The sequence below is a fragment of the Salmo trutta genome, chromosome 13, assembly GCF_901001165.1.
Source record: "Salmo trutta chromosome 13, fSalTru1.1, whole genome shotgun sequence".
NCBI lineage: Eukaryota > Metazoa > Chordata > Actinopteri > Salmoniformes > Salmonidae > Salmo > Salmo trutta.
The window spans coordinates 87109480-87133410 of record NC_042969.1 but is presented as its reverse complement, the minus strand read 5'-3'; the positions used below and the strand labels follow the sequence as shown (position 1 = coordinate 87133410).

Sequence of the window (23931 nt, the reverse complement as noted above, 5' to 3'; positions counted from 1 at the left end):
CACTATAATATGACTAGAGATGATATACACCATACACTACATTATAATATGACTAGAGATGATATACACCATACACTATAATATGACTAGAGATGATACACTATAATATGACTAGAGATGATATACACCATACACTATAATATGACTAGAGATGATTCACCACCGTGGTTTATCTGTCTGTCTGCTCCTGATGATGAAGCACCACTGTTCTGTACCGCTGATTGGACCTGGAGCTGTTCTCAGTGTCCTGGGGATGCTTAGTTATATAATGTGTTGAAATGATCCTGTGTGTGTGTGTGCGTGTGTGTGTGCGTGTGCGTGTGTGCGTGTGTGTGTGTGTCTCTAACTCATCATCAGGGCACCAGGGTTTTAGCGGCGTCATATGATAAATCAGCTCTGTTCTGGCGGCTGGATGACTCTGCTCCCAAGGTAACCAAGCAACCAGGCTGATACTGTCATCAGCACGCTTACACACACACACACACAATTACACACACACACACACACACACACAAAATTACACACACATATGTATTGTGGAGCTGGATAGGATCAGTGTCTGTGTAATGTAGACACAGAACAGTGTAGTGTAATCTGGACCAATGATAAGATCCCTTTAGATACAGAACAGTGTAGTGTAATCTGGACCAATGATAAGATCCCTTTAGATACAGAACAGTGTAGTGTAATCTGGACCAATGATAAGATCCCTTTAGATACAGAACAGTGTAGTGTAATCTGGACCAATGATAAGATCCCTTTAGATACAGAACAGTGTAGTGTAATCTGGACCAATGATAAGATCCCTTTAGATACAGAACAGTGTAGTGTCATTTTCTATTATTCTTATTTTATTTTACCGTTATTTAACCAGGTAGGCCAGTTGAGAACAAGTCCGTTATTTAACCAGGTAGGCCAGTTGAGAACAAGTCCGTTATTTAACCAGGTAGGCCAGTTGAGAACAAGTCCTTTATTTAACCTGGTAGGCCAGTTGAGAACAAGTCCGTTATTTAACCAGGTAGGACAGTTGAGAACAAGTCCTTTATTTAACCAGGTAGGCCAGTTGAGAACAAGTCCTTTATTTAACCAGGTAGGCCAGTTGAGAACAAGTTCTCATTTACAACTGCGACCTGGCCAAGATAAAGCAATGCAGATTCGACACAATACAACAACACAGAGTTACACATGGAGTAAACAAACATACAATCAATAATACAATAGAGAAAGTCTATATACAGTGTGTGCAAATGAGGTAAGATAAGGGAGGTAAGGCAATAAATAGGCCATGGTGGCAAAGTAATTACAATATACCAATTAGACACTGGAATAGTAGATGTGCAGAAGATGAATGTGCAAGTAGAGATACTGGGGTGCAATGGAGCAAGATAAATAAATAAATACAGTATGGGGATGAGGTAGTTGGATGGGCCATTTACAGATGGGCTATGTACAGGTGCAGTGATCTGTGAGCTGCTCTGACAGCTGGTGCTTAAAGTTAGTGAGGGAGATATGAGTCTCCAGCTTCAGAGATTTTTGCAGTTCGTTCCCTTTTACTCCCAGGTGTTGGCTGACTTAATAGGAACATTTCTTATAAAACTGTTTCCAGACGATGTTTTGAAACAAAAGGATGATTAATAATTTAAAAGATTGTGGATGGAGAACTGGGTTAATAGTCTGTTTTTATTAGACTTTTGTTTAGAAAGACAGGAGAGATTGGAGAGAGAGTGATGAGTGTAGAAAGACAGGAGAGATTGGAGAGAGAGTGATGAGTGTAGAAAGACAGGAGAGATTGGAGAGAGAGAGTGATGAGTGTAGAAAGATAGGAGAGATTGGAGAGAGAGAGTGATGAGTGTAGAAAGATAGGAGAGAGTGATGAATGTAGAAAGACAGGAGAGATTGGAGAGAGAGTGATGAGTGTAGAAAGACAGGAGAGATTGGAGAGAGAGTGATGAGTGTAGAAAGACAGGAGAGATTGGAGAGAGAGAGTGATGAGTGTAGAAAGACAGGAGAGATTGGAGAGAGAGTGATGAGTGTAGAAAGATAGGAGAGATTGGAGAGAGAGTGATGAGTGTAGAAAGACAGGAGAGATTGGAGAGAGAGAGTGATGAGTATAGAAAGATAGGAGAGAGTGATGAATGTAGAAAGACAGGAGAGATTGGAGAGAGAGTGATGAGTGTAGAAAGACAGGAGAGATTGGAGAGAGAGTGATGAGTGTAGAAAGACAGGAGAGATTGGAGAGAGAGTGATGAGTGTAGAAAGACAGGAGAGATTGGAGAGAGAGAGTGATGAGTATAGAAAGACAGGAGAGATTGGAGAGAGAGTGATGAGTGTAGAAAGACAGGAGAGATTGGAGAGAGAGAGTGATGAGTGTAGAAAGACAGGAGAGATTGGAGAGAGAGTGATGAGTGTAGAAAGACAGGAGAGATTGGAGAGAGAGTGATGAGTGTAGAAAGACAGGAGAGATTGGAGAGAGAGAGTGATGAGTATAGAAAGATGCATACTCTTATTTAGAATAATGACCCAGCTGTGGAATACTTTGTGTGTGTGTTTGGCAACTCCACAGCTCACACTGACAGGCCACTCACGTAAAGTGACAGCAGCCAAGTTTAAATGCAGCCTGCGCCAGGTGGTGACAGGAAGCGCAGACAGGACCGTCAAGATCTGGGATCTCCACCGCGCTGCTTGTAAGTTATTGACTGACCTTACTCTAACCCTTGACCCTACAGTGACCCTGGCTGTAATCTTTCAGGAAAAGGGACAAAGTCGTCTCCCCCCCCCCAGGCTCTGTCTATCTCTCCCCCCAGGTATCCAGACCATTGAGGTTCTATCTCCCCCCCAGGTATCCAGACCATTGAGGTTCTATCTCTCCTCCCCCCCAGGTATCCAGACCATTGAGGTCCTATCTCTCCTCCCCCCCAGGTATCCAGACCATTGAGGTTCTATCTCTCCCCCCAGGTATCCAGACCATTGAGGTTCTATCTCTCCTCCCCCCCAGGTATCCAGACCATTGAGGTTCTATCTCTCCTCCCCCCCAGGTATCCAGACCATTGAGGTTCTATGTCTCCCCCCAGGTATCCAGACCATTGAGGTTCTATCTCTCCCCCCCAGGTATCCAGACCATTGAGGTTCTATCTCTCCCCCCAGGTATCCAGACCATTGAGGTTCTATCTCTCTCCCCCCAGGTATCCAGACCATTGAGGTTCTATCTCTCCCCCCCAGGTATCCAGACCATTGAGGTTCTATCTCTCCTCCCCCCAGGTATCCAGTCCATTGAGGTTCTATCTCTCCCCCCCAGGTATTCAGACCATTGAGGTTCTATCTCTCCCCCCAGGTATCCAGACCATTGAGGTTCTATCTCTCCCCCCAGGTATCCAGACCATTGAGGTTCTATCTCTCCCCCCAGGTATCCAGACCATTGAGGTTCTATCTCCCCCCCCCAGGTATCCAGACCATTGAGGTTCTATCTCCCCCCCCCCTCCCCCCCAGGTATCCAGACCATTGAGGTTCTATCTCTCCTCCCCAGGTATCCAAACCATTGAGGTTCTATCTCCCCCCCCCCCCTCCCCCCCAGGTATCCAGACCATTGAGGTTCTATCTCTCTCTCCCCCCAGGTATCCAGACCATTGAGGTTCTATCTCCCCCCCCTCCCCCCCAGGTATCCAGACCATTGAGGTTCTATCTCTCTCTCCCCCCAGGTATCCAAACCATTGAGGTTCTATCTCTCTCTCCCCCCAGGTATCCAGACCATTGAGGTTCTATCTTACTGCAGTGATGTGGTGTGTTCTGAGCACGTCATCGTCAGTGGACACTATGACAGGAAGATACGCTTCTGGGACAGCAGGTAGTAGCACTCCCATCTAACCCTAGCCATCTAGCTGTAATCCTACCCATATAGCTGTAACCCTGTAATCCTACCCATATAGCTGTAACCCTGTAATCCTACCCATATAGCTGTAACCCTGTAATCCTACCTATATAGCTATAACCCTGTAATCCTACCCATATAGATGTAACCCTACCCATATAGCTGTAACCCTGTAACCCTACCCATATAGATGTAATCCTACCCATATAGATGTAACCCTACCCATATAGATGTAATCCTACCCATATAGATGTAATCCTACCCATATAGCTGTAACCCTGTAATCCTACCCATATAGATGTAATCCTACCCATATAGCTGTAACCCTGTAACCCTACCCATATAGATGTAATCCTACCCATATAGATGTAACCCTACCCATATAGATGTAATCCTACCCATATAGATGTAACCCTGTAACCCTACCCATATAGATGTAACCCTACCCATATAGCTGTAACCCTGTAATCCTACCCATATAGATGTAACCCTGTAACCCTACCCATATAGCTGTAACCCTGTAACCCTACCCATATAGCTATAACCCTACCCATATAGCTGTAACCCTGTAATCCTACCCATATAGCTGTAACCCTGTAATCCTACCCATATAGCTGTAACCCTGTAATCCTACCCATATAGCTGTAACCCTGTAACCCTACCCATATAGCTGTAACCCTGTAACCCTACCCATATAGCTATAACCCTACCCATATAGCTGTAACCCTGTAATCCTACCCATATAGCTGTAACCCTACCCATATAGATGTAATCCTACCCATATAGATGTAATCCTACCCATATAGCTGTAACCCTACCCATATAGCTGTAAACCTACCCATATAGCTGTAACCCTACCCATATAGATGTAATCCTACCCATATAGATGTAATCCTACCCATATAGCTGTAACCCTACCCATATAGCTGTAACCCTACCCATATAGCTGTAACCCTGTAACCCTACCCATATAGCTATAACCCTACCCATATAGCTGTAACCCTGTAATCCTACCCATATAGCTGTAACCCTGTAATCCTACCCATATAGCTGTAACCCTACCCATATAGATGTAATCCTACCCATATAGATGTAATCCTACCCATATAGATGTAACCCTGTAACCCTACCCATATAGATGTAACCCTACCCATATAGCTGTAACCCTGTAATCCTACCCATATAGCTGTAACCCTACCCATATAGATGTAACCCTACCCATATAGATGTAACCCTACCCATATAGCTATAACCCTGTAACCCTACCCATATAGCTATAACCCTGTAACCCTACCCATATAGCTGTAACCCTAACCCATATAGATGTAATCCTGTAACCCTACCCATATAGATGTAACCCTACCCATATAGATGTAACCCTGTAACATTACCCATATAGCTGTAACCCTACCCATATAGCTGTAACCCTACCCATATAGCTGTAACCCTACCCATATAGCTGTAACCCTACCCATATAGCTGTAACCCTGCCCATATAGCTGTAACCCTGTAACCCTACCCATATAGATGTAACTCTACCCATATAGATGTAACCCTACCCATATAGCTGTAACCCTGTAATCCTACCCATATAGCTGTAACCCTGTAATCCTACCCATATAGCTGTAACCCTACCCACATAGCTGTAACCCTGTAATCCTACCCATATAGCTGTAACCCTGTAATCCTACCCATATAGCTGTAATCCTACCCATATAGCTGTAACCCTACCCATATAGCTGTAACCCTGTAATCCTACCCATATAGCTGTAACCCTAACCCATATAGATGTAATCCTACCCATATAGCTGTAACCCTGTAATCCTACCCATATAGCTGTAATCCTACCCATATAGCTGTAATCCTGTAATCCTACCCATATAGATGTAACCCTGCCCATTTAGCTGTAACCCTGTAACCCTACCCATATAGATGTAATCCTACCCATATAGCTGTAACCCTACCCATAATATGTACTAATATAATATAATATTTGCACTACTCTGTACTGGCCAGTATGTTATTATTATTATCTTGCACTAAGTTGTCTGTGACTGTTGATTCTTTGAGGTCTGAAGCGTCTAGCTTTTAAAGACTAAACCTGTCTGGTTTTATTCTGAGATGATTTAGTGAAATCAGAATAATGACCTCAGATTTTTCCAGATGAGTTCTTCCTCAGTGTCTGTTTCTCCTCCTGACCTCTAACCCTGACTACATGTCTGTTTCTCCTCCTAACCTCTAACCCTGACTACATGTCTGTTTCTCCTCCTAACCTCTAACCCTGACTACATGTCTGTTTCTCCTCCTGACCTCTAACCCTGACTACATGTCTGTTTCTCCTCCTGACCTCTAACCCTGACTACATGTCTGTTTCTCCTCCTGACCTCTAACCCTGACTACATGTCTGTTTCTCCTCCTGACCTCTAACCCTGACTACATGTCTGTTTCTCCTCCTAACCTCTAACCCTGACTACATGTCTGTTTCTCCTCCTGACCTCTAACCCTGACTACATGTCTGTTTCTCCTCCTAACCTCTAACCCTGACTACATGTCTGTTTCTCTTCCTAACCTCTAACCCTGACTACATGTCTGTTTCTCCTCCTAACCTCTAACCCTGACTACATGTCTGTTTCTCCGGTAACTATAGGGTTAGCTAACGGTTAGCTAACGGCAGATTTTCATGACTCGACTTAGACTTGACAATTGGTGACTCACTCGGACTCGCCTTCTTGACCAATGGTGACTCACTCAGACTCGCCTTCTTGACCATTAGTGACTCAGACTTGCCTTCTCTTGACTTGTGTTTTCACTTGGACTGGATAGGCTACAATAAAAAGCTGAATATTAGGCGCCCTGGGTGCGCAGACGGCACACAGAGCCTACATCAGCTGGTGAGCTGCGGGGGAGAAAGTGAGGATTTTGCGCATGCAGGCTCTGGCTCAGCCTCCAATCATAAGCTACACATCACGCAAGCGACTCTCTTCCTTCCCTGTCACCAGCCTACTATTTTGCTTTGCCAAGTTGAGAAATAAACAAACTGTTTTATGAAATTGTAAACAATACCAGTATTTAGTTTAATAGAACAACATTCTAGGTATTTGTCTCTTTCGCTCTCCTTGAGGATAGAAACGTAGGCTGGCGTTGAATGCGTCATCTCACTCTACCCTCCCACGTTCCCCCCTGCATCCCATAGCCAGGTTTTGACAAGTCTCCCTTTAGTTTTCACTCTGAAATAAAACATTTACACATATCAGTGGGCGATTACCAAAAAAAGAAAAAGGAGCTGAGAGCTGAAAAAAGTAGCTGAGAGCCAGACTTACCATTCATTTATGCAGTAAATAAGTAGAACTTGAGGGTGTGATGAATAGCAAGTTAGTTTTTTTTCCATGAGTGAGTGGCGATATACTGCCATCTGGTGGCAACTAGAAACAATTGCCTAATAAGACCTATTATAAATTGATGGACGTGTGACTCGACTATTGGTGACTCGGATCTGGACTCGACTCGGACTTCAACCATGGAGTCTCGGGACTTGACTCGGACTTGGGACTTGACTCAGACTTGAGGTTTAGTGACTCGACTACAACACTGGCTAATGGTAGATGCACTATATATACAAAAGTATGCGGACAACCCTTCAAAATAGTGGATTCGGCTATTTCAGCCGCACCCGAGCACACAGCCATGCAATCTCCATAGACAAACACTGTTAGTAGAATAGCCTTTTTGAAGAGCTTAGCGACTTTCAATGTGGCACCGTTATAGGATGCCGCCTTTCCAACAAGTCAAATTTCTGCCCTGCTAGAGCTTCCCCAGTCAACTGTAAGTGCTGTTATTGTGAAATCTAAATGTCTAGGAGCAACAACGGCTAAGCCGCGAAGTGTTAGGTCACACAAGCTCACACAACGGGACCGGTCCTCTTTTGCAACACTCACTACCGAGTTCCAAACTGCCTCTGGAAGTAACATCAGCACAATAAGATCACCATGCGCAATGCCAAGCGTCGGCTGGAGTGGTGTAAAGCTCGCCGCCATTGGACTCTGGAGCAGTGGCGATGCATTCTCTGAAGTGATGAGTCACGCTGCATCATCTGGCAGTCCAACGGAGGAATCTGGGTTTGGCGGATGCCAGGAGTACGCTACCTGCCCCAATGCATAGTCCCAATTGTAAAGTTTGGTTGAGGAAGAATAATTGTCTGGTTCAGGCTAAGCCCGACAGTTGTAGTGAAGTTCTAGTGAAGGGAAATCTTAATGCTACATCATGTAATGAAATTCTAAACGATTCTGTGCTTCCAACTTTGTGGCTACAGTTTGGGGAAGGCCCTTTCCTGTTTCAGCATGACAATGCCCCCGTGCACAAAGCAAGGTCCATGCAGAAATGGTTTGTCGAGATCGGTGTGGAAGAACTTTACTGGCCTGCACAGAGCCCTGACCTCAACCCCATCGAACACCTTTGGGATGAATTGGAACATCGACTGCGAGCCAGGCCTAATCGCCCAACATCAGTGCCCGACCTCACTAATGCTCTTGTGGCTGAATGGAAGAAAGTCCCCACAGCAACGTTCCAACATCTAGTGGAAAGCCTTCCCAGAAGAGTGGAGGCTGTTATAGCAGCAAAGGGGGGACCAACTCCATATTAATGCCCATGATTTTGGAATGAGATGGTCGACGAGCAGGTGTCCACATACTTTTGGTCATGTAATGTATAGGGTCAGGGTTAGTTAATGATAGCTTTAGGGTTAGGGTTAGCTAACAATAGCTATAGGGTTAGCTAACAGTAGCTATAGGGTTAGGGTTAGCTAACAGTAGCTATAGGGTTAGGGTTAGCTCACAGTAGCTATAGGGTTAGGGTTAGTTAATGATAGCTTTAGGGTTAGCTCACAGTAGCTATAGGATTGGCTAACACTAGCTATAGGGTTAGGGTTAGCTCACATTAGCTATAGGGTTAAGGTTAGCTCACAGTAGCTATAGGGTTAGGGTTAGCTCACAGTAGCTATAGGGTTAGGGTTACCTCACAGTGGCTATAGGGTTAGGGTTAGTTAATGATAGCTATAGGGTTAGGGTTAGTTAATGATAGCTTTAGGGTTAGCTCACAGTAGCTATAGGGTTAGGGTTAGCTAACACTAGCTATAGGGTTAGGGTTAGCTCACAGTAGCTATAGGGTTAGGGTTAGCTAACAGTAGCTATAGGGTTAGCTCACAGTAGCTATAGGGTTAGGGTTAGCTAACAGTAGCTATAAAGTTAGGGTGAGCTAATGGTAGCTTTAGGGTTAGCTAACAGTAACTAAAGGGTTAGCTAATGGTAGCTTTAGGGTTAGCTAATGGTAGATATAGTGTTAGTTAACGGTAGATATAGTGTTAGTTAACGGTAGATATAGGGTTAGTTAACGGTAGACATAGGGTTAAGGTTAGTTAACAGTAGCTATAGGGTAAGGGTTAGTTAACAGTAGCAATGGGGTTAGAGTTAGTCAACAGTAGCTATAGGGTTAGGGTTAGCTAACGGTAGCTATAGTGTTAGCTAAAAGTAGATTTAGGGTTAGCTAACAGTAGCTATAAGGTTAGCTAACAGTAGCTATAGGGTTAAGGTTAGCTGATGGTAAATTTAGGGTTAGCTAACAGTAGCTATAGGGTTAAGGTTAGCTGATGGTAAATTTAGGGTTAGCTAACAGTAGCTATAGGGTTAAGGTTAGCTGATGGTGAATTTAGGGTTAGCTAACAGTAGCTATAGGGTTAAGGTTAGCTGATGGTGAATTTAGGGTTAGCTAATGCTGGATATAGCCTCTTCTGTTTGGTATCAGCTGGGCTAACTGACATACTGTTAACACCTTCACAGTAATGTGGATAATTGATACCCGAGCCAGTTATATTTTTTTAATCCATCCTGATATAGTTGTAATGGCGATGTCCAAACTAATTAGCATTATCATTACGTGTTATGATTTGGGCTATTATCATGGTCATAATGCTCAGTGTCTGTCTTTTTCCTTACATTACAGTAGATGAAATCAAATGTATTTATAAAGCCCTTCTTAGATCAGCTGATATCTCAAAGTGCTGTACAGAAACCCAGCCTAAAACCCCAAACAGCAAGCAATTTACATTTTTACATTTTAGTCATTTAGCAGACGCTCTTATCCAGAGCGACTTACAGTAGTGAATGCATACATTTCAATTCATTTCATACATTTTCTTTTTTTTCTGTACTGGCCCCACGTGGCCCCAGCAATGCAGGTGTAGAAGCACCAGCAATGCAGGTGTAGAAGCACGGTGGCTAGGAAAAACTCCCTAGAAAGCCCAAAACCTAGGAAGAAACCTAGAGAGGAACCAGGCTGTGAGGGGTGGCCAGTCCTCTTCTTGATGTGCCGGGTGGAGATTATAACAGAACATGGCCAAGATGCTCAAATGTTCATAGATGACCAGCAGGGTCAAATAATAATAATCACAGTGGTTGTGGAGGGTGCAACAGGTCAGCACCTCAGGAGTAAATGTCAGTTGGCTTTTCAAAGCCGATAATAGATCCACTTGTATAGCTGACAGATGACGGAGATCACTACAGAACATACTAGAAATGTGATCCTGTTCAGCTCTCCTCTCTCTGATCTGCCATTTAGTACATTATATCTAATTGCTTCTCTCTACATTACCGTGGACATTATATTGTCACTTCTCTCTACATTACCATAGACATTATATTGTCTTTATTCTCTACATTACCATGGACATTATATTGTCTTTATTCTCTACATTACCATGGACATTATATTGTCGCTTCTCTACATTACCATGGACATTATATTGTATTTATTCTCTACATTACCCTGGACATTATATTGTCACTTCTCTCTACATTACCGTGGACATTATATTGTCTTCTCTACATTACCATGGACATTATATTGTCTCTTCTCTACATTACCATGGACATTCTATTGTCTTTATTCTCTACATTACCATGGACATTCTATTGTCTTTATTCTCTACATTACCATGGACATTCTATTGTCTTTATTCTCTACATTACCGTGGACATTATATTGTCTTTATTCTCTACATTACCGTGGACATTATATTGTCTTCTCTACATTACCATAGACATTATATTGTCTTCTCTACATTACCATAGACATTATATTGTCACTTCTCTCTACATTACCATAGACATTATATTGTCTTTATTCTCTATATTACCATGGGCATTATATTGTCTTCTCTACATTACCATAGACATTATATTGTCTTTATTCTCTACATTACCATGGACATTATATTGTCTTTATTCTCTACATTACCATGGACATTATATTGTCCCTAGATGAACATGTTCTCTATCCCTTGCTGTGTTCTGTGTGTTGGAGGTGATGGTGGTTGTTCGTTAGCTCCAAGCAGGAGCAGAGCCTGTCTCTCTGACATCTCTCCTTCACTCCCCTGCTAGTCCTCAACTGCAGACTCTCGTGTTCCACTGTCGCTTAGCAACAGTCAACCCACATAGTAGTCTCTCTCCACATCCCCCCCCTTCTGCTTTGGGGTTGTCTCTGTTATGACATTGGGGAAATTTGCTACGCTGCATATTTGGTGTTCATTTCTATATTTATTAATTTCAGCACGTAGATCGCTACAGCCCAACAGACCTGCATAACCCTAACCTTTACACCCTAACCCTACAATAGACCTGCATAACCCTAACCTTTACACCCTAACCCTACAATAGACCTGCATAACCCTAACCTTTACACCCTAACCCTACAATAGACCTGCATAACCCTAACCTTTACACCCTAACCCTACAATAGACCTGCATAACCCTAACCTTACACCCTAACCCTACAATAGACCTGCATAACCCTAACCTTTACACCCTAACCCTACAATAGACCTGCATAACCCTAACCTTTACACCCTAACCCTACAATAGACCTGCATAACCCTAACCTTTACACCCTAACCCTACAATAGACCTGCATAACCCTAACCTTTACACCCTAACCCTACAATAGACCTGCATAACCCTAACCTTTACACCCTAACCCTACAATAGACCTGCATAACCCTAACCTTACACCCTAACCCTACAATAGACCTGCATAACCCTAACCTTTACACCTTAACCCTACAATAGACCTGCATAACCCTAACCTTACACCCTAACCCTACAATAGACCTGCATAACCCTAACCTTACACCCTAACCCTACAATAGACCTGCATAACCCTAACCTTTACACCCTAACCCTACAATAGACCTGCATAACCCTAACCTTTACACCCTAACCCTACAATAGACCTGCATAACCCTAACCTTTACACCCTAACCCTACAATAGACCTGCATAACCCTAACCTTTACACCCTAACCCTACAATAGACCTGCATAACCCTAACCTTTACACCCTAACCCTACAATAGACCCACAAGGGGATTTCTGTTTCACCCTCAGTAGAACCTGCTACTCTTTAATAATTCAAACATTTCATAGCTCTGTAGTTTACAGGCCTATGATGTTGATAAATCTTTTCACTATTGTATTACAGTTAGCTACATGCTACAGTACAGTAAGGCACATTGCTATGTTACATACAGTACAGTAAGGCACATTGCTATGTTACATACAGTACAGTAAGGCACATTGCTATGTTACATACAGTACAGTAAGGCACATTCTGCTAGACCGTGTTGAGATGTGACTCACTGCCTTACCCCCTCCCCCTCCTCTCTCCCCCTGCCTCCCTCCCCTTCTCCCCAGGGCTGCCAGCTGTACCCAGGAGGTTCCTCTCCAGGGGAAGGTAACGTCTCTGGACATCTCTACAGACCACCGCCAGCTCCTCAGCTGCTCCAGAGACGAGAGTCTGCAGGTGGTCGACCTTCGCATGAACAACTCCAGGATATGCTTCAGGTAGCCGGACAGGTGCAGCGTGGTGCTCCAATAATGTACTGTAGTGTTCTGTGTTGATCCGAGCCCAAAAAGATGACAGATGGCGATATTGAGTCGTTTCCATCTTACCGTCCAAACACATTGTATGCAGCCGGGCAATACGCTGGTATCCCCCCCGTGGACCGCTTCGTACCTAATACATTCTCCGTTCAGGCTGCAAAGGAGTCGATTTCCTCCTTAACTAGATATAATGGCAAGAAGGTGGGAAAAAATCTTGGCAAAATATGTGTACTTTTATTTATGAAACACCACAATGCTAATTTTCCACCACAATGCTAATTGCTAAAACTACTTCCAAATGTTGCTAGTTAAGGAGGAAATCGACTCCTTTGCAGCCTGAATGGAGAATTTATTAGGTACAAAGCGGTCCACAGGGGGGGATACCAGTGTATTGCCCGGCTGCAGACAATGTGTTTGGACGGTAAGATGGAAAAGACTCAATATCGCCATCTGCCAGCCTTTGGCCAATCTCTGACATGACTCTCCTCCACTATAGAACTAACCCTGGACTATCTCTAGTTCTCTCCTCCACTATAGAGCTAACCCTGGACTATCTCTAATTCTCTCCTCCACTATAGAACTAACCCTGGACTATCTCTAGTTCTCTCCTCCACTATAGAGCTAACCCTGGACTATCTCTAGTTCTCTCCTCCACTATAGAGCTAACCCTGGACTCTCTCTGACATGACTCTCCACTAACCCTGGATGTCTGTGTGTCTGAAAACTGTCCTTATCTCTCATTTCAGAGCTGAGGGCTTCAAATGTGGCTGTGACAGCACTAAGGCTATATTCAGGTGAGCACTTACTCTAACCCTAACTCTAGGGTCCTGGGTTACAACACAGTCTGTAGGATGGTACAGGATGGTACAGGGTCCTGGGTTACAACACAGTCTGTAGGATGGTACAGGACCCTGGGGTACAACACAGTCTGTAGGATGGTACAGGGTCCTGGGGTACAACACAGTCTGTAGGATGGTACAGGACCATGGGGTACAACACAGTCTGTAGGATGGTACAGGGTCCTGGGGTACAACACAGTCTGTAGGATGGTACAGGACCATGGGGTACAACACAGTCTGTCGGATGGTACAGGACCATGGGGTACAACACAGTCTGTAGGATGGTACAGGGTCCTGGGGTACAACACAGTCTGTAGGATGGTACAGGACCCTGGGGTACAACACAGTCTGTAGGATGGTACAGGGTCCTGGGGTACAATACAGTCTGTAGGATGGTACAGGGTCCTGGGGTACAACACAGTCTGTAGGATGGTACAGGGTCCTGGGTTACAACACAGTCTGTAGGATGGTACAGGACCATGGGGTACAACACAGTCTGTAGGATGGTACAGGGTCCTGGGGTACAACACAGTCTGTAGGATGGTACAGGACCATGGGGTACAACACAGTCTGTCGGATGGTACAGGACCATGGGGTACAACACAGTCTGTAGGATGGTACAGGGTCCTGGGGTACAACACAGTCTGTAGGATGGTACAGGACCCTGGGGTACAACACAGTCTGTAGGATGGTACAGGGTCCTGGGGTACAATACAGTCTGTAGGATGGTACAGGGTCCTGGGGTACAACACAGTCTGTAGGATGGTACAGGGTCCTGGGTTACAACACAGTCTGTAGGATGGTACAGGACCATGGGGTACAACACAGTCTGTAGGATGGTACAGGATGGTACAGGACCATTCGGTATAAGATAGCTGGCACAACATGCTTCATTTGCCAGCTGAGGTTTTATAATGTCCTAAGGGAGTGTAACAGTCACTTCTTATTTTGTTGTGTCTCTCCAAGGCTCAGCTGGCTACAGATATCAATAGCACCATGCCAGACTGGCATGTCAGAACAGAGTTTGGTCCAACCAACCACAGACTGCCGTGTCAGAGCAGAGTTTGGTCCAACCAACCCCAGACTGCCGTGTCAGAGCAGAGTTTGGTCCAACCAACCCCAGACTGCCGTGTCAGAGCAGAGTTTGGTCCAACCAACCCCAGACTGCCGTGTCAGAGCAGAGTTTGGTCCAACCAACCCCAGACTGCCGTGTCAGAGCAGAGTTTGGTCCAACCAACCCAGCCTCCTTTATCTAGAGACCGATAGATATTGTAAATAATGCATCCCAAAATTCAAGTGTCTGCCAGCTTCAATAGATTTCAAGAAAGAAGTAGAATCCTGCCATGGCTCCATATCTCTGGCTCCATATCCCTGGCTCCATATCTCTGGCTCCATATCTCTTGCTCCATATCTCTGGCTCCATATCCCTGGCTCCATATCTCTGGCTCCATATCTCTTGCTCCATATCTTTGGCTCCATATCTCTGGCTCCATATCCCTGGCTCCATATCCCTGGCTCCATATCTCTGGCTCCATATCTTTGGCTCCAAATCTCTGACTCCATATCCCTGGCTCCATATCTCTGGCTCCATATCCCTGGCTCCATATCCCTGGCTCCATATCCCTGGCTCCATATCTCTGGCTCCATATCCCTGGCTCCATATCTCTGGCTCCATATCCCTGGCTCCATATCCCTGGCTCCATATCTCTGGCTCCATATCCCTGGCTCCATATCTCTGGCTCCAAATCCAGTCCTCTTTCCTCCCTATTCACTTCCAATGGGACTCTGTTCTGCCTGTCTGTTAGCTACTCTGTAGCGTTCTGGTTAACGGGGAAAAAAACGATTCAGCACACTGTCGCTGAATTAGCAAAAGTGGACTGCATGACTTTATCTGGAACATTCTCTTTTGTGCAGCCTGTCTGTCTGCATGTCTGTCTCTGTCTGGCTGCTTTTGTGATGAATCTGTAGTATACTGAATGATAATGGGGGTAACATCAGCTACAGTATGCCCTTGTGTAATATTAGTGAGTAGTATTAGTGTGGGATATTAGTATGTAATATTAGTGAATAATATTTGTGTGTGAGTAGTATTAGTGAGTAATATTAGTGAGTAATATTAGTGAGTAATATTAGTATGTCATATTAGTGAATAATATTTGTGTGTGAGTAGTATTAGTGAGTACTATTAGTGAATAATATTTGTGTGTGAGCAGTATTAGTGAGTAATATTAGTGAATAATATTAGTGAGTAATATTAGTGAATAATATTTGTGTGTGAGTAGTATTAGTGAGTAATATTAGTGAATAATATTAGTGAGTAATATTAATATGTAATATTAGTGAATAATATTTGTGTGTGTGAGTAGTATTAGTGAGTAATATTAGCGAGTAATATTAGTATGTAATATTAGTGAATAATATTTGTGTGTGAGTAGTATTAGCGAGTAATATTAGTGAGTAATATTAGTATGTAATATTAGTGAATAATATTTGTGTGTGGGTAGTATTAGTGAGTAATATTAGTGAGTAATATTAGTGAGCAGTATTAGTGAGTTATATTAGTTTGTAATATTAGTGAATAATATTTGTGTGTGAGTAGTATTAGTGAATAATATTAGTGAGTAGTATTAGTGAGTAATATTAGTGAATAATTTTAGTGAGTAATATTAGTGAGTAATATTAGTGAGTAATATTAGTGAGTAATATTAGTGAGTAATATTAGTGAGTAATATTAGTGAGTAGTATTAGTGAGTAATATTAGTGAGTAATATTAGAGAGTAATATTAGTGAGTAATATTAGTGAGTAATATTAGAGAATAATATTAGTGAGTAATATTAGTGAATGGTATTAGTGAGTAATATTAGTGAGTAGTATTAGTGAGTAATATTAGTGAGTAGTATTAGTGAGTAATATTAGTGAATGGTATTAGTGAGTAATATTAGTGAGTAGTATTAGTGAGTAATATTAGTGAGTAGTATTAGTGAATGGTATTAGAGAGTAATATTAGTGAATGGTATTAGAGAAAGCGTACTGGATGAGGAATTTCTAGATGTATGACAGAAGACAAAACATCTCACAACAACACTAGACTTGTTGGTTTTTAGAAGAGTGACGTGAATTCATTTATATTCCTTCTGTGTGACCAGACTGACTGTTGACTTAACATGCAGTTCTAAAGTTTAAACAAAGTGGAATAGAGGGATGTGGTGAGCCTTCAGCTGCCATGTCCCCCTCCTTTCGTTAGCTCACGTGTCAAACTCATTCCACGGAGGGCCCGCTCCTCTCTTGTTCTTGATTGATGAATTAAGGTCACTAGTTAGTAAGGAACTCCCCTCACCTGGTTGTCTAGGTCTCAGTAAGGAACTCTCCTCACCTGGTTGTCTAGGTCTCAGTAAGGAACTCTCCTCACCTGGTTGTCTAGGTCTCAGTAAGGAACTCTCCTCACCTGGTTGTCTAGGTCTCAGTAAGGAACTCTCCTCACCTGGTTGTCTAGGTCTCAGTAAGGAACTCTCCTCACCTGGTCGTCTAGGTCTCAGTAAGGAACTCTCCTCACCTGGTCGTCTAGGTCTCAGTAAGGAACTCTCCTCACCTGGTTGTCTAGGTCTCAGTAAGGAACTCTCCTCACCTGGTTGTCTAGGTCTCAGTAAGGAACTCTCCTCACCTGGTTGTCTAGGTCTCAGTAAGGAACTCTCCTCACCTGGTTGTCTAGGTCTCAGTAAGGAACTCTCCTCACCTGGTTGTCTAGGTCTCAGTAAGGAACTCTCCTCACCTGGTTGTCTAGGTCTCAGTAAGGAACTCCCCTCACCTGGTTGTCTAGGTCTCAGTAAGGAACTCTCCTCACCTGGTTGTCTAGGTCTCAGTAAGGAACTCTCCTCACCTGGTTGTCTAGGTCTCAGTAAGGAACTCTCCTCACCTGGTTGTCTAGGTCTCTGTAAGGAACTCTCCTCACCTGGTTGTCTAGGTTTCAGTAAGGAACTCTCCTCACCTGGTTGTCTACGTCTCAGTAAGGAACTCCCCTCACCTGGTTGTCTAGGTCTCAGTAAGGAACTCCCCTCACCTGGTAGTCTAGGTCTTAACTGAAAGGAAAAACCAACAGACACTAGGCCCTTCATGGATTGAGGTTGACACACCTGGTCTACATGTTCCTCTCTGTGTGATGTTGGATCTGAGAGTGACAGAGAGATATAAAAAGAAAGGGAGAGTGATAAAGAAAGAGAGAGAGAGAGAGAGAGTTGTTTTTTTATTTTTCTGATGCCTGCTGACATACTAACTGGTTTCCTCTGAATGCATTTTTACTGTTGCCATGACAACACATGGACGGACCAGAATACTTTGTGATGTGGTGTTGTTAAGGGCCATGCAGGAGTCAGGACATGGTACTGTATTAATACAGTCTAGTGGCCAGATATCAGCCTAGTATTGTATTGATATGTCATCCTTTAACTAACTAATTGTTTCTTATCTATCTATTCTCTCTCTCTCTCATCTCCTCTCTTCTCTCAATTCAATTTCAATTTAAGACAAAAATGTATTTGCATGGGAGACGTATGTTTACTTTGCCAAAGCAATTGAAATAGATAATAAACAATAAAAGTGAACAGTAAACATTACACTCACAGAAGTTCCAAAAGAATAAAGACATTTCAAATGTCATATTCTGTATATTTAGAGTGTTGTAATGATGTGCAAATGATTAAAGTTCAAAAGGGAAAATAAATAAACATAAATATGGGTTGTATTTACAATGGTGTTTGTTCTTCACTGGTTGCCCTTTTCTTGTGGCAACAGGTCACAAATCATGCTGCTGTGATGGCACACTGTGGTATTTCACCCAATAGACATGGGGAGTTTATCAAAATCGGGTTTGTTTTCTAATTCTTTGTGGGACTGTGTAATCTGAGGGAAATATGTGTCTCTAATATGGTCATACATTGGGCAGAAGGTTAGGAAGTACAGCTCAGTTTCCACCTCATTTTGTGGGCAGTGTTGCACACAGCCTGTCTTCTCTTGAGAGCCAGGTCTGCCTACGGCGGCTTTTCTCAATAGCAAGGCTATGCTCACTGAGTCTGTACATAGTCAAAGCTTTCCTTAATTTTGGGTCAGTCACAGTGGTCAGGTATTCTGCCGCTGTGTACTCTCTGTTTAGGGCCAAATAGCGTTCTAGTTCGCTCAGTTTTTCTGTTAATTCTTTCCAATGTGTCAAGTAATTATATTTTTGTTTTCTCATGATTTGGTTCGGTCTAATTGTGTTGCTGTCCTGGGGCTCTGTGGGGTCTGTTTGTGTTTGTGAACAGAGCCCCAGGACCAGCTTGCTTAGGGGACTCTTCTCCAGGTTCATCTCTCTGTAGGTGATGGCTTTGTTATGGAAGATTTGGGAATCGCTTCCTTTTAGGTGGTTCTAAAATGTAGTGTCTCTTTTCTGGATTTTGATAATTAGCGGGTATCGGCCTAATTCTGCTCTGCATGCATTATTTGGTGTTTTATGTTGTACACAGAGGATATTTTTGCAGAATTCTGCATTCGGAGTCTGAATTTGGTGTTTGGGTGAGGCCGGGTGCTGCAGACTGTTCTAGTATCCTCGCCAATTCGGTGACATATATGTTGAAGAGGGTGGGGCTTAAGCTGCATCCCTGTCTCACCCCACGGCCCTGTGGAAAGAAATGTGTGTTATTTGTCAATTTTAACCGCACACTTGTTGTTTGTATACATTGATTTTATAATGTTGTTTGGTTTGTCCCCCAACAGCACTTTCCATCAATTTGTATAGCAGACCCTTATGCCAAATTGAGACAAAGGCTTTTTTGAAATCAACAATGCATGAGAACACTTTGCCATTGTTTTTGTTTGTTTGTTTGTCAATTAGGGTGTGCAGGGTGAATACGTGGTCTGTCGTACTCTATTTTGGTAAAAAGCCAATTTGACATTTGCTCAGTACATTGTTTTCACTGAGGAAATGTACGAGTCCGCTGTTAAGGATAATGCAGAGGATTTTCCTAAGGTTGCTGTTGACTCATATCCCACGGTATTTATTGGGGTCAAATTTGTCTCCACTTTTGTGGATTGGGGTGATCAGTCCTTGTTTCCAAATGTTGGGGAAGATACCAGAGCTGAGGATGATGTTAAAGAGTTTAAGTATAGCCAATTGGTAATTTGTGGTCTGTATATTTAATAATTTCATTGAGGGATACCATCAACCCCACAGGCCTTTTCGGGTTGGAGGGTTTGTATTTTGTCCTGTAGATCATTCAATGTAATTGGAGAATCCAGTTGGTTCTGGTAGTCTTTAATAGTTGATTCTAAGATTTGTATTTGATCATGTACAGTATATGTTTTTGCTGTTTGTTCTTTGTTATAGAGCCAAAAAGATTGGAGAAGTGGTTTACCAATACATCTCCGTTTTGGATAGATAACTCTTGTCTCTCTCTTTCTCCTTCTCCTTCTCCTCTCGTTCTCTCTCTCTCTCTCTATCTATCTATCTATCTAGTCCTGATGGGAGCTACCTGGCAGCAGGATCAGCAGATGGAGCCGTCTACATCTGGAACGTCAACTCTGGCAACCTGGAGACACGACTACCGGACATGCACAGGTAGGACGACTGGACTGGACTGGACTAGACTAGACTAGACTGGACTGGACTGGACTAGACTGGACTGGACTGGACTAGACACTGGACTGGACTGGACTAGACTAGACTGGACTGGACTGGACTAGACACTGGACTGGACTGGACTAGACTGGACTGGACTGGACTGGACTAGACTGGACTGGACTGGACTAGACACTGGACTCGACTGGACTAGACACTGGACTGGACTAGACTAGACACTGGACTGGACTGGACTGGACTAGACACTGGACTGGACTGGCTAGACTGGACTGGACTAGACACTGGACTGGACTGGACTAGACACTGGACTGGACTGGCTAGACTGGACTGGACTAGGCTGGACTGGACTGGACTGGACTAGACTAGACACTGGACTGGACTGGACTAGGCTGGACTGGACTAGACTGGACTGGACTAGACACTGGACTGGACTGGACTAGACTGGACTGGACTGGGCTAGGCACTGGACTGGACTGGACTGGCTAGACTGGACTGGACTAGACACTGGACTGGACTGGCTAGACTGGACTGGACTAGACACTGGACTGGACTGGCTAGACTGGACTGGACTAGACTGGACTGGACTAGGCTAGACTGGACGGATCCCAGTCTATCCGTCTGCCTGTCTGTCCTCTGAACCCCACCCAGCCTCTGAGGACCTTAGCTTTTAGCAACTATCGTCAGCCCTGCTGGGCTCTGGCCAACACGGCATCAATTAGGTTGATGATACTTCCTCTTTGTGTTGTAGAGGCTATTAGTGGACTAGAGAATGTTACAGGCTATTAGATAGTGTTTACATTAGCAGGAGGGAGGAGTAGGGTTCTGGCAGCAGGAGGAGGGAGTAGGGTTCTAGCAGCAGGAGGGGGGAGTAGGGTTCTAGCAGCAGGAGGGGGAGTAGGGTTCTAGCAGCAGGAGGGGGAGTAGGGTTCTAGCAGCAGGAGGGGGGAGTAGGGTTCTAGCAGCAGGAGGGGGGAGTAGGGTTCTAGCAGCAGGAGGGGGGAGTAGGGTTCTGGCAGCAGGAGGAGGGAGTAGGGTTCTAGCAGCAGGAGGGGGGAGTAGTGTTCTAGCAGCCGTTCCCCTGTCTAGTCCTTTACAAACCAGCAGAACACTCAGAGCTGTTTAGTTCTTAGTAGCCAGTACAAACTCATTTTCACCATTTTAATAATGTCATCAAAATCAATAAATCTACACATGTTTGTGCTAATTCAGTAGTTTTTACCTGATTAAGAAGAATTGTGTTGTATAGACAAGTTATCATTGACTCAGTGCTGGTACCCTTACACTCCTCACATTTTTGTAAATATTTGAGTATATCTTTTCATGTGACAACACTGAAGAAATGACACTTTGCTACAATGTAAAGTAGTTAAAGTAGTGAGTGTACAGCTTGTATAACAGTGTAAATTTGCTGTCCCCTCAAAATAACACAACACACAGCCATTAATTTCTAAACCGCTGGCAACAAAAGTGAGTACACCCCTAAGTGAAAATATCCAAATTGGGCCCAAAGTGTCAATATTTTGTGTGGCCACCATCATTTTCCAACACTGCCTTAACCCTCTTGGGCATGGAGTTCACCAGAGCTTCACAGGTTGCCACTGGAGTCCTCTTCACCTCCTCCATGACGACATCACGGAGCTGGTGGATGTTAGAGACCTTGCACTCCTCCACCTTCCGTTTGAGGATGCCCCACAGATGCTCAATAGGGTTTAGGTCTGGAGACATGCTTGGCCAGTCCATCACCTTTACCCTCAGCTTCTTTAGCAAGGCAGTGGTCGTCTTGGAGGTGTGTTTGGGGTCGTTATCATGTTAGAATACTGCCCTGCGGCCCAGTCTCCGAAGGGAGGGGATCATGCTCTGCTTCAGTATGTCACAGTACATGTTGGCATTCATGGTTCCCTCAATGAACTGTAGCTCCCCAGTGCCGGCAGCACTCATGCAGCCCCAGACCATGACACTCCCACCACCATGCTTGACTGTAGGCAAGACACACTTGTCTTTGTACTCCTCACCTGGTTGCCGCCACACACGCTTGACACCATCTGAACCAAATAAGTTTATCTTGGTCTCATCAGACCACAGGACATGGTTCCAGTAATCCATGTTCTTAGTCTGCTTGTCTTCAGCAAACTGTTTGCGGGCTTTCTTGTGCATCATCTTTAGAAGAGGCTTCCTTCTGGGACGACAGCCATGCAGACCAATTTGATGCAGTGTGCGGCGTATGGTCTGAGCACTGACAGGCTGACAGTGAATCCAACAGTCCATCTGCTCGGTTTGGTTCCCAGTGAATCCAACAGTCCATCTGCTCTGTTTGGTTCCCAGTGAATCCAACAGTCCATCTGCTCTGTTTGGTTCCCAGTGAATCCCAACAGTCCATCTGCTCTGTTTGGTTCCCAGTGAATCCAACAGTCCATCAGATCTGTTTGGTTCCCAGTGAATCCCAACAGTCCATCTGCTCTGTTTGGTTCCCAGTGAATCCAACAGTCCATCAGATCTGTTTGGTTCCCAGTGAATCCCAACAGTCCATCTGCTCTGTTTGGTTCCCAGTGAATCCAACAGTCCATCAGATCTGTTTGGTTCCCAGTGAATCCCAACAGTCCATCAGATCTGTTTGGTTCCCAGTGAATCCCAACAGTCCATCAGATCTGTTTGGTTCCCAGTGAATCCCAACAGTCCATCAGATCTGTTTGGTTCCCAGTGAATCCCAACAGTCCATCAGATCTGTTTGGTTCCCAGTGAATCCCAACAGTCCATCAGATCTGTTTGGTTCCCAGTGAATCCCAACAGTCCATCAGATCTGTCCCATTTAGAAACACAGAATGAGTCAGAGCTGTTCCACTGTCTGTCTTGTGGACGGATGGATGCACATTGAAGTAAATGAGATTTAGGCTACATCCAAAGCCTTATGGCACCCTCCTCCCTATGCAGTGCACTACTTTTGTCTAGAGCCCTATGATGTTCTGGCTAAAAGAAGAATAGGGGGTCATTTCAGATGAGCCCTTATTGACTCCCCCTCTCTCTCTCTCTCTCTCTCTCTCTCTCTCTCCCTCTCTCTTTACCTCCCTCTCTCTCTCTCTCTCTCTCTCTCTCTCTCTCTCTCTCTGTCTGTCTGTCTGTCTGTCTGTCTGTCTGTCTGTCTGTCTGTCTGTCTGTCTGTCTGTCTGTCTGTCTGTCTGTCTGTCTGTCTGTCTGTCTGTCTGTCTGTCTGTCTGTCTCTCTCTCTCTCTCTCTGTGTCTCTCTCTTTCTCTCTCTCTCTCTCTCTCTGTCTGCCTGTCTCTCTTGTCCCCTCCAGTTCGTCCATCAACGCGGTGGCCTGGTCTGGGTCTGGGGAGTACGTGGTCAGTGTGGACAAGAGCCGGCGTGCCGTTCTCTGGAGCGACATTTAAACAGTCTGGTCGACTGGCCAGCCTCAGACCCATTTGAACATCAGTCTGGGGTTAGGGTTACAAGGTCATCTGAACATTGGCTGAGAGAACACAGAACACATTGGATGTTTAACATTGGCTGAGAGAACACAGAACACATTGGATGTTTAACATGGCTCAGAGAGAACAGAACACATTGGATGTTTAACATTGGCTGAGAGAACACAGAACACATTGGATGTTTTAACATTGGCTGAGAGAACACAGAACACATTGGATGTTTTAAGATGGCTGAGAGAATACAGAACACATTGGATGTTTAACATTG

At 44.2% G+C, this 23931-nt stretch overlaps 1 protein-coding gene across 2 annotated transcripts in view; it reads left to right on the top strand.

Annotated features, from left to right (window-relative positions):
* The window catches only part of atg16l2 (ATG16 autophagy related 16-like 2 (S. cerevisiae)), a 50726-nt gene that overhangs the window by 25813 nt on the left and 982 nt on the right, over positions 1-23931 (top strand). For both annotated transcript variants that reach the window (XM_029773886.1, XM_029773885.1), the window contains 7 exons: positions 358-429; positions 2564-2684; positions 3736-3841; positions 12602-12751; positions 13537-13584; positions 20115-20216; positions 23531-23931. The exon at positions 23531-23931 is cut by the window's right edge and continues 982 nt beyond it. In XM_029773886.1, the coding sequence (XP_029629746.1) occupies positions 358-429; positions 2564-2684; positions 3736-3841; positions 12602-12751; positions 13537-13584; positions 20115-20216; positions 23531-23624 (693 nt within the window). In that variant the 3' untranslated portion in view covers positions 23625-23931. The remainder of the gene's footprint in view (positions 1-357; positions 430-2563; positions 2685-3735; positions 3842-12601; positions 12752-13536; positions 13585-20114; positions 20217-23530) is intronic.